Source organism: Rhizophagus irregularis, chromosome 7 (genome assembly GCF_026210795.1).
Source record: "Rhizophagus irregularis chromosome 7, complete sequence".
NCBI classification, from domain to species: Eukaryota; Fungi; Glomeromycota; class Glomeromycetes; order Glomerales; family Glomeraceae; genus Rhizophagus; species Rhizophagus irregularis.
Genome location: NC_089435.1, coordinates 4,774,845 through 4,789,864, shown reverse-complemented (window position 1 = coordinate 4,789,864; position 15,020 = coordinate 4,774,845). Strand labels below are relative to the sequence as shown.

Genomic DNA, 15,020 nt, shown 5'->3' with positions numbered 1-15,020 from the left:
ACTGTGATAAATGATGATCCTCACCAAACATTATCACATGATATTTATTTATTTATGATTTATGATCTTCATTACAATCAATCGAATGTCCTTGATTTTAAAATTATAATGTCTTCACACTATCCCTCGTATCCCAGAAGATATTCACCAGACAATGAGAGCAGGAAACATAGTAGATATTCACCAGACGACGAGGGCAGGAAACGTCGCAACAGATATTCTGACGAAGAAGACAGGAAACGTCGTTATAGATATTCTGACGAAGAGGAGGACAGAAAACTACGTAATAGATACTCTGTAGAAGAGGATAAGAGGCACCGTAGTAGATATTCTGAAGAAGAGGGTAGCAGACACCGTAATAGATCATCCGACGAAGAGCAAGAGAGAAAATATCGAAATGAATATTCTGACGAGGAGGACAGAAGACATCGTAATAGATTTTCTGACGAGGAGGACAGAAGACATCGTAATAGATTTTCTGACGAGGAGGACAGAAGACATCGTAATAGATATTCTGACGAGGAGGACAGAAGACATCATGATAGATATTCTGACGAGAAGGACAAAAGACATCGTGATAGATATTCTGATGAGGAGGACAGAAGACATCGTGATAGATATTCTGATGAGGAGGACAGAAGACATCGTGATAGATATTCTGATGAGGAGGACAGAAGACATCGTGATAGATATTCTGACGAGGAGGAGAGAGGACGCAATAGATCATCCAAAAGAAGATATTCATCCGAGGAAGAAAAGGAAAGGAAGCATCGTAGATCATCTGAGGAGGGGGAGGGAAGGAGACATCACAAATCAAACGAGGAAGAAGAGGAAAGGAAACGAAAAAAAAATCAAAAAAAGCGAAAAAAGAATCGAAGAAACACAAAAGAGTATGTAATTATGGGTAGCTATTATTAAATTTCATATTTTGGTTTTTATGATCTATATCCAATTTATAATTAATTAATTGTCTTTATAGGAACATAAAGCAGATCAATTTTCATATATAGATTTGTCGATTTATTCAAACAGCGACAATCCATTTAATGACGCTAATTTAGGAGAAAAATTCGAATGGACTAAAAAGAAAGATCGCGAGAAGAAATTGGGATTAACTCCTGAGGAGATTTTACGTCAAGAACAACAACGTCGTGAAGAAACACAGGTTGAGACCTTTTCGAATCCATTAAGAAATTTACATATCGGTTTTTTTCTTATTTCATTATTTCACATATCTTTGTTATTAATAGCTCGAACTTGAAAAATTGAAAAAGAGGAGAGTAGAACGTGAAATAGAACAGCAACTAAGAGATGAAGAACTTGTAATTATTTAGCTCTCGATTGTTCATTTATGTTCTTTAATATTGTTTATTAACAAAATTATAATTATAGTCACGGATGCAACGTGAGGCTGAAATCGCATCTATGGGCGATTGGGCAGCTAAAGAAGATGAAGTAAAATTTGATTCAATCTGCGAAAGATATTCATTTAATTGATTACTAAGTGGTTTTCTTTTCTCTATTCACTAGTTTCATCTTCAACAAGCAAAGCGCCGCGCAGAAATTCGTATCAAGGAAAGTCGAGCAAAACCAATAGACATTCTTGCTATCAACCTGCGATTGGCTGATGAAAATGAAGATGTGGATGAAGCTTTAGAAATTGATATAGACGAACCTTACACTATTTTTGAGGTAAATATAGTCACGAATGTAAAATTGGAAAATTCACAATTTAACATAATTTTATGATCATAGAATTTAAATTTGCAAGAGGTTGAAGAATTACATCAAGACATTCAGAAATATTTAAGCCTTGAGAAAAATCCGAATAATCTCGATTTCTGGAGGGTAAGTATTATTACTACAATGATTTATTGGCCTTTTTATTTGGATTGTATCTAAAAAATTTTTTATCGCTATATAGGCAATGATTGTAGTATGTGATAACAAGCTTTCTGAACTTCAAGCAGAAGAAAAAAATCTTACTGGCAATGTTACCGCCGTTGTTAAAGATGATATTAATAAATTGTTGGCTGGTAAAACTTATGAACAATTAAACAAACTGCAGAGTCAAATTCAACAAAAGTTATCTGGACAAGAAGCTGTGGAAGTTGAATACTGGGAACAGCAGTTAAAAACTATAACTGTTTGGAAAGCAAAGGCTAAGTTAAAAGCAATGCATGAAATTGTGTTGCAAAAAAGATTGGAGCAACTAAGGAGAAAACAGAGACAGGAGGCTATAAAAGTACAAGAAGAATTAGAAACAGCACTTGCATCACATAGTGTGCAGATTAAAGCAGAAGGGCAAGGGACTATTGACAATGATGCAATAGAGGAAGAGGATTATTCTTTGATTGAGGAATATGATAAATTAATGAGCCCAAGACCTTTTGACAAATTACCCAGAGAGGATAAACAATGTGAAATTGTTGATCTTGGCGAAGATATGAAATCATTGGTATGTTAATTTTAAATGAAGAAAATCTATAAAATTTTTAATACTTTGCTTATTTTAATTTTATTAAAGAGAGAAAAACGTAAAGAGGTTCTTCGTAATCAATTTATTCCTATGAAAGTTCAGCAAAAGAAACCTACCGTGGAGGAGGAGGAAGAATCATTAGTAAGTATAATTCGAGGTTTATTTTGCTACTTTATATATTATTGATTTTCTAAATTATTTTGATATATAGGTTTCAAAAGTATTGTACGAGCGAGAGGCTGCTAAAGATTTGGATGAAGATGAAGCTATATTTAATATAGAGGAAGAATTAGCTAAAACGGTGAATTTTCAATTTTATATAATCAATTTTTAACCAGCCTTCAATTTACTTATTAAATAATTTATTTAGACATATCTATGGCAAGATAAATATCGTCCAAGGAAACCACGATATTTCAATCGTGTTCATACAGGATACGAATGGAATAAATATAACCAAACTCATTACGATAGCGATAATCCACCTCCAAAAGTTGTTCAAGGATATAAATTTAATATATTTTATCCCGATTTAATTGATAAATCAAAAGCACCAACATATAAAATTGAAAGAGAACCTGGAAACAATGATACAGTCTTGATCAGATTTATGGCAGGACCTCCTTATGAAGTATGTATGAAGTTTATTTTTAATGTTGACAGCTTAGATATTTTAAAAACTTGTCTTCTATCATTTAGGATATTGCTTTTCGTATTGTTAATCGTGAATGGGAATATTCTCACAAAAAAGGCTTTAAATCAAGTTTTGATCGTGGAGTTTTACAGTTACATTTCCATTTTAAACGTCATTATTACCGTCGTTGAGTAACAAAGCCGAAAGAATTATTAAATTCAGATCAGAGAACCATTGATAATACTTTAGTATCTCTTGAATACTATGCTATTTTTTTTTATAAATTAATGTATTTCATAAGAATAAAAAAAAATTTCTAATAATAGTACATTCATAATTTAATGCAAATTTCGGAATATCACAAGAAAATTGTTAAATGTGAAGCTTAATTTATTTGAACAATCAATAGCTTAGAAATTTATCTAGTACTGATTCTTCTCTCGATCGCTTTGTCAGCGATCGCTACATTGTATAGATGTTACACTGATATTAAATAGTGAATGTTACTAATTATATTTGATTAGTAATATGCGGGTGATTAATAAATTAATTTCCGTATTATATATAAATAATATAATAAACGATTATCCATAATTTCAAAATTTCTAGTGTATAATATTGTACAATTCTAATGTTTCTTAAGCCAAGTAGGCATTCTTGCGTAATCGATAATTAAAATTTCGTACACCAACACAATGGTAAATCCTCAATTACCAGAAGGCACACCTATAAATTTTTGTTAAAAAGTTAGCAAAGTATATATAATAATTGAATAGACGAATATAAGACCTAATATTACCATCCGATATAGCATTGACACAGATTCTCAACTGAAATTGCTTGTTGAATTAATTTTTCAACCTGTGAAGGCACATCTAATACTTGATTCGGTTTAAAATCTTTGCCTACAATTAATTATTAATGAGAATTACTATTTATAATTATTTAAGATATAAATTCTTTTAGGCCAGTCCTAACCTGTTAACTTATTTGAAATACGATTAATTATATCACGGGCACGACGATTGCTTGAACCTGCTACTGCATGCATGTTTTCGCCATCTTATAAAGTATAATAGCATTAATAAGTAACTCAATTATAATAGTAATAAAGATAAAGTAAACAAAGATCACCTTGTCTTGGACTCGGATTAGCCATAATTCTCCAATTTATTAAAGGATCATGTACGAAAGCCTCAAGAACAGCCATTAAACTTTCCTTGTTCTTTCGTAATACACTCATCACGGCTTCACATGTAGTACGGAAATTCCCTTCTATACCACTTACTTCCATTGCATTAACTAACATGCGCGTTAAACGGAATGGAATTTTTTCTGGATATTTTTCACGAGTCATCGCAACCTATGATAGAAAAAGATTTAGTAATATAACAATAACACATTTAGCAGTATGTTATGTACATGTTATTATTGAAAATGTACCTCGAAACAATCACCAAAATCAATATGCACAATCTTCCCTGTATAACGATCAAGCATGATATTTGATGGATGTCTATCTCCCAATCCAAGGATATAGCCAACCATTGACATTAGTGCTAAGGATCGAGTATAATTAGTACGTCGCTCCAACCATGCCTCAGAGTTTTTACTCTTAAGCCATAAAACTTTATATAGATCTTGGCCTGTTGTATTAGCTAGGGCAAATTCGAACACTTCCACTTTTTCAATTATAGTGCATTGATCATAATCGGGTGCCATCTGCATACGATGTTATAAATTTGTATTATAAAAATAAAATAAAATTGAACAAACTAACTTAACTAACATACCTGTAGCATTAAACGATGTTCTATATTAAGGAGGATTTTTTTGCTCTCACGATAATCGCGAATTAGAGCGTGAAGAGTGTCACAATTTGGTACCCATCCTAAAAGACCGATGTTAGGTGTGAGAGGAGTAACAGTATATCTTTGTATGTGTAAATGTCTCTTAAATGTCTCAGAGTCTACGGAGAGGAGAGTATTAACCAAGCCGAATAATTGCATTACACGTTCGTCTTGTCGTAAATCTTCGTGACCTATTAAATATAATAAAGTATTAAAATAATTATTCGTAGATAATTATAAATAAATAACACGACTATTACCTTTTAACAAGAATTGATATTCTTTGCCATCATTACCAATCAAATTTAGTTTTCTAGGGCGCTGTTTAGAAGAAATAATATTGACTGTAGATATAAAGCTTGCTATTTTGGTTACAGGTTCTCCGCTTTTGTATGTACCTAAGAACAATTCGGAAATTTATAAATAAAAAAATTTTGTAAATTGTTATAAAAAATTATAAAACAACCTGGAACTGCTAGTTCTAAATCTCTCGCTGCTAGTAATTTCGGAGAAACATATTGAAGTTCAAGAGTAGTAATAGTTCCCACTTGTGCAGTTATTTTTTTAAACATCTAATTTTTGTGTTTATAAATGAGTATTATAAGTTATAAATATTTAGAAGATAAAGGAAAAATAAAAAAAATCTCTTACCTCGTGATATATTTGCCAGGCTTGAGATAAGAAAGTCATATCTCCCGTTTGCTTGTATTTCTTACACCATCCACCAGCTTCTTGAAGTTCCCTTCCATATGCTTGTACAAAAGCTACTTCTCGCAAAGTTTCAGGACCACGATCAAGGCGTTCCTGCAATTCATCCAATATATTGAACATAGCTTCGAAGTTACGTTCAATAAAGAATAGACGAGAGGCTTCTTCCAGATTTTCCATCCATATTTCATGCCATAGGATCGCAACACGAATAAGTTCTTGACTAACGAGTAAAGCCTAGGAAGTTTGATGGCATTGATTGTTATGGAGAATGGCATTATTATGCAAATAATGATGATAACATAAATACCTGATCGACGAGAACAGCACTATGTGCACGTAGTTTATCCATAACTGATTCAGCAGCGGTTTGTCGATAAGAACTCGGAGATTTCGAAGCGACAGTAAGAGGATAAATCAAAGCCTGAGGATGCTCCTTTCCGACCTCGGCTAGCAAATCGTGAATAAGACGGCGCACTTGTTGATTTGGAGCGTGAATGCGTGCAATAAGCTGCCGAATTTGTTTATATGATTATGAAAAAATATTATTATTAAAATAAAGGTATAAATAAAAGATAACATTTATTGCATGAGCAAACCTGTGGAATAACTTCAAGCCATGTATCAATATTGACATTACTGAATCCTTCTTTAATAGCATTGCATACTTCTTCTTGATAGCCATATTTGAACCAAAGAGTAAGCAACCGCAAAGTATCTTGCAAACAATTACCCCTTGAAAGAGCGATTGATTTAAAGAAACCTACAAAAATGAACTAAAGTTTAGTAAAAAAATTCACAGAAAGGCTTTAAATGATTACATTTGAACGATTATTTTATACCTTGAACAGATGGTACTACATAACGTAACACTTCTTGATGAATATCCCCGTTAACTTCTTCAGTGACTGTAATATTTTGATCGGCCGGCGTATTATTTTCGGTAGAGTTAGATTTCTCATAAAAAGAAATGACCTCAAAATTTGCGAGAGCCCATGCATGCCAAGCTTTATACCATTCTTTATCATATTGTGTTGCGAGTAAATATGATTGCAAGATATCTGGAATAGTTTCCTAAAAATTTTGCAATTCAGATATTAGGTAAATAATTAAGTAAAATGTTCAATTTTTAAACATACTCTATCCCAATCATCCTGTAAAACTTTCTGCCATTCTCCTTTCTTAAGGCAACAGCGTGCGAGTAAACCAGTGTTGCCGACTCGGTGATGATCATTAGACATTCTTGTCGTGAAATCACGTAAATAGCCTAAAGCTTCTTCACGAACTCCACTAGCCCACATCCATTTTAAGTGTGCGTAGACAACTTGCGGTGAAGCTCTCGCAAGAATCTATACTCAAAAAATTATTACAATATAGCGAACAAAATCAAAAAAAAAAAATGAAATTTCTTATATAATTAACATATAATTACCGATGAATGAATAACTTCCAATTTTTGATCGCCAACTAAAAGTTGTCTTAATGTTTTTTCCGCTAACTCAAGACGATCGCTCTTACGGCATAAATTAGCAAATTTAATCCACATTTCCATATTTTCCTTTGGTGAAATTACCAATGTGCGAACTTTGAGAATTTGTTGCCAAACATCCACGTTACGTTGGCACCCTTTAAGTCTACAATAATTTTATTTTATGAACATTAACAAAATAATTCAACGTTACCAATACGAGCTTTTTTGTCCTCGTTAAATAAAATTATCTTAAAATAAACATATCTACCTCTTCATCCAAGTTTTTCGGATGGTTGCCTGGCGATCAGGCTGATCTGCATATTGTTTGTATGTTATTATTTCTTCTAATTCCGCTAACATTTGAACACGAACTACAACACTAACGAAAATTACAAATTAGATTAAGTGATTATATATGTTAATCAAAAAAGTCATATTATGTCGTGTCTGTTGGTACTTACTTGTAGGCTCGATTATAACTTTCTCCAACGAGAGCTGTCAATTCTGTGTCTAATAAATCTCGAGTTTTATCAATGTGACGAACAGCCTCGGAATATTGGTTCTTATGTAAAGCAATAATAGCTTGATAGAATGGTCTATAATAGTTATCGGGCTTAATATTTTCAATGTAATCCTCCATTAAACTCCACTGGCCTAAAGACCATGCACCAGCAGCTGCGAAAGTAGCCATTGACTTGCGATTTGTAATATCCGATTCGGGCCATTTTTCTTGGACAAGTTCGGAAAGCCCATCCCAATTACCCAGTGAGTGTAAGCAACGCATCACACCAAGAGTTGCTTCAAAATCATTTGGATCATCAGTTCGCCTTTTCTCATATGCTGTCAAAGCATCCTCCCAACGATTCAACTTTTCGTACCAATTTTCTTTTAATTGCAAATCCTGTAAATTTGGATTCTGTTGTGCATGTGTAAGTATACCTATGGCAGCATCTGGTAATTGTAGTTGATTATTGATTTGAATCAATTTTTCAATTGTTTCTGTGGACGCTTCACTTATAAATTCCAATTCCTTATAGTGAAGGGCTTTAGCATACGCATGACAGTTTTCTGCGTGATTACCGAGTGTTTTTATGTCAATCGGAAGAGGTTTATCATAATGTTCCATAAATTCAGCCAAATTTAAAATGGTCGAAACAATTTCTGCAGGAATATTTGGTGCTCTCAATGCAGACATTAAAGAACTTACTAATTCATCCTAGAAAAGTTTGAAGACAATCAATAATAGTAAACCTACCGAATGCGATATAAATTAATTACAAATTAAAATGTTGATTTTAGGTTACCTTATATTGGTAGTATAATTCAGACCAACAAGATATGAATCCTGCATTAAATAATTCTCTCGCAAGTTGATGATAAACGCCAGCTAAACTTGCACACGCTCTAAGAGCATGTGATGGAGATTCTTTAAGTAATTCCACACTTAATCTACGTATCCATTCATGCCAATCATCTTTAGTAGATCTTTGAGAACATTCCCATGCATTTTTCAAATGCTGCTGGTTGACTGGCAATTTTTTAGCATTTGTTTCTGCTGCGGGCGTTTCTTCTGCTCTTGATTCATTAAATCTTTTACCGAAATAATAATAATATATATGTAAATATGTAAAATAATTATATTCCGTGTATTTTCATAATATACCTTTCTTCACTTCCAAATTCTTGCGGTAATGGTTCTCCTTTAAGAAGTTTCGAAACTAGAATCTCATAATCATTATTTTGTATACGATGTTTCAGAATTACCTTATACGAGAATTTAATTAGATAATTAAATAAAATTTAAGCAAAAAAGTGTTAAAAATATAAGAAAATATTTTTTTTACTTTATTTATCATTGGAATAAATATAGCATAGTCCGATCCGAGTTGAAAAACAAGAGCGCAAAGCGTTTCCATTGCAGCTATCCTCAAATCACCATATGGAAGTGCTAACACACGAGCTAATGGATGAATTATTCTAGATGCATGATCCGAAAAATTAACTTTTTTAGACATTGAACCAATAGTTTGAACTGCTGCTTTGCGAAGTTGAAGTGGTACATCTGGCTTCTCAAAAAGCTTGACAACAACAGGGATAACAAGATGCATATATTCTTCAATATTTGTACCAAATACTACAAGAGCATGCAATACTTTAAGAGTTGGCTGACGCTTTTCACTCTTATCTTGGTCAAATATTTGTAACATTATAGGCAATAACACTGGCAAATGATTTTTAAATTCACCATCAAGAGCCTTGGCAATTTCTTCAACAAGGTTAATAATTGTTATCTGAATTGTGGAACTTGGATTCCAGAAATTCTCAACCAAAGCAAAAATATCGGAAAGATAATTCCTGATGTGTTGTTGAACAATAGAAACCAGGATACCTAATTGCTGGAAATAGAATTCAAGCATGCCGGAGGGGCACGTACGCATCACTCCTAAGAACGCAGGTGTAATCTATTAAAATTTTTTTTAAAATGTTATTAATATAAACATAAACATGAACTATAAAAATAAATGAAAACCTACCTGTGGTAAGAAGGGAACACATTTCAAGCTTAATGTTTTGAAAATATACATTACAGCTTCAATAACAGCGGTGTGATGGGCATTTAATGAAGAATCTCGAAGAATTTTCATTAATGCATTAATAACTACGGTTGGATAGTAATCTTCTGAAGAAGGCCCTAAACCTATCATTAAAAGTGTCACATCTGTATTTGTTGTTTTAGGATCCGATAACGAATCTTCGGATGAAGCAATCGTTATCTAAATAGTATGTAAGTCGATTAATAAAGTATAGAAGTATTTATAAATTAATACAATTGATTATAGGAAATATATTAATACCTTATGACGATAAGGATCTAATGCTCCGAGAATTCCCACTAATTTAACAGTTTCGCGTCTGATGGAAGGTGACTGTTCAGTCTTTAAAATGTTGATTAGAATAGAAAGTAATTGAGGATATTTTTGATATGGCTCAATTACAAAACCGGTGTTGCTTGTAAGTTGTCCCAAAGTTTTAAGTGCAGCGTCTCGTTTTACAGTTGAACTTTGATCTTGGAGAGCATCAATTATCAAAGGCATCAAATTATCCAAATATGGTGTTAAATCTTCACCTCCAACACGCGCTAACTCACCAAGTGCAGCTAATACACTTGATGCTACAGCAGGGTTTGGATCACGAGATCTCGGTAAAAGGGCTTTTAATATCGATTCTACATAAGGTTTTATTAACCTTTGTGAAGCCGAGACCAAAAGACTCAACAGTCGTGCACTTTCTTCTTTATTACGGCTATAAAGAAAAAAAATAATTATAACAGATTACAATAAAATAAATAATATTAGAAAAGCATGTATAATGATTTTTTATTCTCACCTCACGCTGGAATATTCTAGCTCCGTAAGAAGCTGAATGAGCGTTTTACGTAATGATGGCATTACGTATGCTGGATTATGGGAAGCAAGACGACCTATAATGGTAATTGTAATTTCTCGAATAGTAAAAATTTCATCATTCAAAGCAAGGAACAACGATCGAATATTTTCAGCTTGTGCCAAGTGTTTATCAAATCTCTCATTGAGATTTTTCAACACAGTCTCTCTAATATTCGGATCTGAATTAACAAAGAAATATTAAAAAACAATAAAAAAAATATTACTTAATTCAAAATAATCAATTTTCTTTAAATACCAGGATCTGCAACACCAACTGTTAAAAGCTTTTCCAATACTTCATTAACTACTAAAATAGCGTGATTACTAGTTTGGTCCAGTATTGGATCTCGAGCAAATAACTGACAGCAAGTCAATGCAGCTGCTTCTCGTACTCCATGGTTATCTTGCTCAAGATACCGAACTACACAATCTCTTACAAACTCATTTAAAATGTGGCCTTCAAAATTGAAACTCCCGAGTGTCTTAAGAGCTAATGTTACCGTCTCTACATCTTTCATTTCTGATATATCAGTTTTAAGGTGACGTCTTAAGTCAGGTCCTTCGGATGCAGGTGATCCAGGGGCACGAAATGTTTGTCCGCTAAGAATTGTAGATAACATATTCAGAAGACGTTCTATTTAATTGTAAAGCAATTATATTTTAATAATAAGAATAGAAAGAATATAATCATAATAATATAAAATTTGGAATAAAACCTTGAATATTCGGTAACAAAGGAGGAATAAATACGGCCAGCTCCATTAAAGCTTGTCGCAATGGTTCACTTAACCCACATGCAAACATTAAATCCAACAGTTCATGCATATGCATGGTAAGTGCCTGACCAACAGCACGCGCCAACATCCCAATACATTGAAATAATGGAGCTTCGTTACCGCCGCGGTTTCGTGCTTTAGGTGTAAGCCCTTCCTTAATATTGCTTAATATGCCATCTAAATATGGACCTATATTACTACCTACGGCTATAGCCACTTGTCCTATAGCAATAAAAGCTATTTTACAATATTATTACTTAGTTATAAATTCCAAAATAGGGACATCTTTATTGAATAAATCATACGTACATATAGATCTGTCTCTTTCTTTTTTGAGTTGTGCTAATAAATATAGCATGCATTTGTGAACATATGTAGCGACAAATTCCTTGTTGTCAAATTCTGCAAGAACCGGTATTAAAGAAATCACAGTTCTCCGAATAAGACCATCACGATGATCTTTATAGCGAAGCACAGTTTCACACACATTCTTATACCTTTCATGCATAAACTAGTAATTAAAATTTGCGGAAAAAAATCAATAAACTTAATTAACTGTAAGGGAAGTATTAGTTTAGAAAAGTAACGAACCGATTTTGCATGATGTAATAATTCTCGATATGCTAATAATGCCCCATGAATTTGATCAGCATTACCGGGCTTTAAATTTCTTGATGCTTCATCATATATTTTTGTATACCATTGAATCCTCATTGAACTTTCACGCTCATATACAATTTTCAAACATGCACTTAAAGTCTCTGCAGAAGCCTCTCGAATTATCTGTTTTTGATCTCGTAATCCAACCCATATATTGTCCAAAATTGATGATACATAAGTATATATTAAAGTTGGCGCGTTTTGCGCTAATTCTCGTAATACAAGGGCAGCAGCATACCGACGCGATTCATTTCGGTCACCTTATATAAATATTATTTTAATATTATATGCGTTATATAAATTCGATCGATCCGTCTCCTACCTTGCAAATACTCCAAAGCTGTATTTACTTCTCGCGACACAAATATAGCTGTTACGGCACCACTTGGCGCAGCCAGCTTGCCTAATGCTTTAGATGCTAAAATCATTATTTGTTGATCACCGCTTGGAAGAACCATTTTTAAGTAATTCGTAAAACGGGAAAGAGTTGTCGTTTCGATATTATTATTTATCAACGAGTCTGGAAGAAAATAATTATAGTTCCATGAAAAATTTTCAAGTCACTAAACAGATTAATTACCAAAAAACTTTTACATACCAATTGCAAGAATGCCACCAATTTTGTCTGGAGTATCTCCCTGCATCAATTCAAAAATTCGCTTATTGGCTTCATTTAATAAATTAGGTTGTCCTTCGACCTATTTTAAAAAAACATGTTTATTTATCAAAAATCGTGCTCGATAAATAAATAAATAAATAAAAGTCTAAATTATATGGTTACCAAAAGTCGAAGCTCTAAAGCCGCTTTTTGTTGAACAGCCTTGTCTCTGTAAAAGGCGATTTAAACAATTTAGATCAAATTAATCATGCCCTATTATAGAACAAATATGCCTTACTTGTTTTTAAGTCGATTGATTATATCGTCCATAGTAATAAATATTAATCGATTCTAAGTATTGACGATTATTTAAAGAGTAGATTTTTAAAAAATTAGATCGGCGTAACTGATAGTTAAAATTAAATCATGTGCATTAAAATATTCATGACTTAAAGACACATGATTTTTTTTATCACTTACTAGGTTACAAAAATATTCAGAAAATACTCTTTGTGGGAAGGAAATATTTCATTCATTTTTCTATTATAAAACATTATGGGTTTATGTTTATCTGCTGAAGAAAAAGAATCGCGGTTACGGAGTTATCAAATTGATAAACAGATTGAAGAGGATAGCCGGAGATTCAAGAAAGAATGTAAAATTCTCCTGCTAGGTATATAACTCATCTTTGCTTGCCTCGTTGGAAACTCGACGCAAGCAAAAGAAATAAATTTTCTTCTAACTACTGATTAAGAGTTAGAGGAAAGTTGCAACAACTAGTTAATTAGTTTTCTCAGTCGGTTTTTTCGGGGCAAACCGTAGCATTTACTTGCGCATTGTCATTTACAGGGTCAGGAGAATCGGGGAAGTCAACGATAGTTAAACAGATGAAAATAATACATCAAAACGGTTATACAAAAGAAGAATTGGCACTTTACCGGATAACAGTTTATAAAAACCTTATTGACTCAGCACAAGCCATTATTTTTGCAATGAAGAAATTTCGAAAAGAGCCTCGAAGGCCCGAAAACAGAGTGAGTAATTTATGAAATAAATGTCAGAAAATGTATCATGTTAAATCCAACATTATTACTGATTTGTTTTTTTTTTATTTTAGGCTTTTGCTGATAAAATTTTGGATTATTATGTTGAATCCGACCCAGCGTTTCAACTAAGTCAAGAAATAGTTGAAGCAATTGATTCTGTATGGCATGATCCAATAATAACAGAAATTTTGGATCAACAAAGCCATTTTTATTTGATGGATTCAGCACCTTAGTTAGTATATGCTATATATGATTATACGAAACTATTAGATAAGTTCATCAGAATTGGGCATTTACTTACATTTTTTAATTGTTTTGATAATTGTGCGATTATAGCTTTTTTGCTGAAGTAAGGCGGATTGGAGCTCATGGTTATATTCCAGTTGAAGCGGATGTTTTGCGCGCAAGAACCAAAACTACAGGAATATCAGAAACAAGATTTAATATGGGTCAACTGAGCATACAGTACGTTTTTTTTTTTAAAAAAAAGTAAATAATATGTGTGGAGCGAAGCAACTTCTTATCAATATTTTCCTTAATTATTGAACGAATACTTTATTTAGTATGTTTGATGTAGGAGGCCAAAGATCAGAGCGAAAAAAATGGATTCATTGTTTTGAAGCCGTCACATCAATTATCTTTTGTGTGGCATTAAGCGAATATGACCAAGTTTTGTTAGAAGAATCAGGCCAGGTGTTATTATTATTATAAATAAAATTTATATTTTTTTAACGAATTTATTAATTTATTAACAATTATTGATATAATTCTTTTTTTTTTATTTCCACTATTAGAATCGTATGGCAGAAAGTCTCATATTATTTGAATCAGTTATTAATAGTAGATGGTTTTTGAGAACTTCAATTATTTTATTTCTTAACAAAATTGACTTGTTCAGAGCAAAACTACCGAGGGTACCTCTTGAACAATATTTTCCCGAATATTCCGGTAATTCATTTATTTCGTATAATTTAATTCTGTTTCTCTATTATTAAATTATGAGTCTCTCTTGTTTAGGGGGTGCTGATGTAAATAAAGCCGCAAAGTATATATTATGGCGATTCACACAAACCAATCGAGCTCGACTCAATATATATCCACAGTGAGTAACATTTTCACAATTATTTGATCATTTAATTGTACAGGAATTAGTTATATTTGACTTTTTATCTGTATTTGAAATTTATGATAGTCTCACACAGGCTACTGATACATCGAATGTAAGTAAAAGTCATTAAGTGGTTTTTATACTGTTATATTTTATGATACTAAAGTTTTTTTTTATAAATTCTACTAATTTTATTATTTAAAGATACGGTTAGTTATAATGGTTTTTTTTTGTTTTCTCCCTC

General features: G+C 32.5%; 3 protein-coding genes across 3 annotated transcripts; 2 read left to right on the top strand and 1 right to left on the bottom strand.

Moving 5' to 3' along the window:
• Window positions 1-108: 108 nt before the first annotated feature.
• On the top strand, window positions 109-3,711 carry OCT59_027786 (uncharacterized protein; the record flags this gene model as incomplete). Its single annotated transcript, XM_066137223.1, has 12 exons — window positions 109-772; window positions 862-890; window positions 980-1,165; window positions 1,251-1,322; window positions 1,393-1,455; window positions 1,531-1,692; window positions 1,756-1,848; window positions 1,925-2,458; window positions 2,528-2,620; window positions 2,691-2,780; window positions 2,850-3,110; window positions 3,179-3,711. The coding sequence occupies 12 exons, from the start codon at window positions 109-111 to the stop codon at window positions 3,302-3,304; spliced, it is 2,373 nt and encodes a 790-aa protein (XP_065993632.1). The 3' UTR covers window positions 3,305-3,711.
• On the bottom strand, window positions 2,488-12,952 carry OCT59_027785 (uncharacterized protein; the record flags this gene model as incomplete). The annotated part of the gene is made up of 31 exons (XM_025312829.2): window positions 2,488-2,745; window positions 2,830-3,839; window positions 3,913-4,018; window positions 4,092-4,175; window positions 4,248-4,476; window positions 4,557-4,835; window positions 4,907-5,154; window positions 5,224-5,361; window positions 5,430-5,535; window positions 5,615-5,908; window positions 5,982-6,182; window positions 6,271-6,434; window positions 6,514-6,745; window positions 6,811-7,020; window positions 7,104-7,305; window positions 7,411-7,521; window positions 7,604-8,358; window positions 8,447-8,732; window positions 8,806-8,906; window positions 8,987-9,604; window positions 9,677-9,916; window positions 9,998-10,445; window positions 10,530-10,767; window positions 10,845-11,222; window positions 11,305-11,601; window positions 11,674-11,875; window positions 11,956-12,284; window positions 12,347-12,544; window positions 12,623-12,722; window positions 12,806-12,851; window positions 12,921-12,952. 30 exons carry the CDS (start codon window positions 12,950-12,952, stop codon window positions 3,824-3,826), a joined length of 6,888 nt encoding a protein of 2,295 aa, XP_025188708.1. The 3' UTR covers window positions 2,488-2,745; window positions 2,830-3,823.
• Window positions 12,953-13,177: 225 nt separating this feature from the next.
• OCT59_027784 (G protein alpha subunit) lies at window positions 13,178-14,906 on the top strand (the record flags this gene model as incomplete). Its single annotated transcript, XM_025312828.2, has 8 exons — window positions 13,178-13,295; window positions 13,472-13,656; window positions 13,740-13,900; window positions 14,005-14,133; window positions 14,232-14,361; window positions 14,463-14,616; window positions 14,686-14,770; window positions 14,861-14,906. 8 exons carry the CDS (start codon window positions 13,178-13,180, stop codon window positions 14,904-14,906), a joined length of 1,008 nt encoding a protein of 335 aa, XP_025188707.2.
• Between the last annotated feature and the right edge of the window lie 114 nt (window positions 14,907-15,020).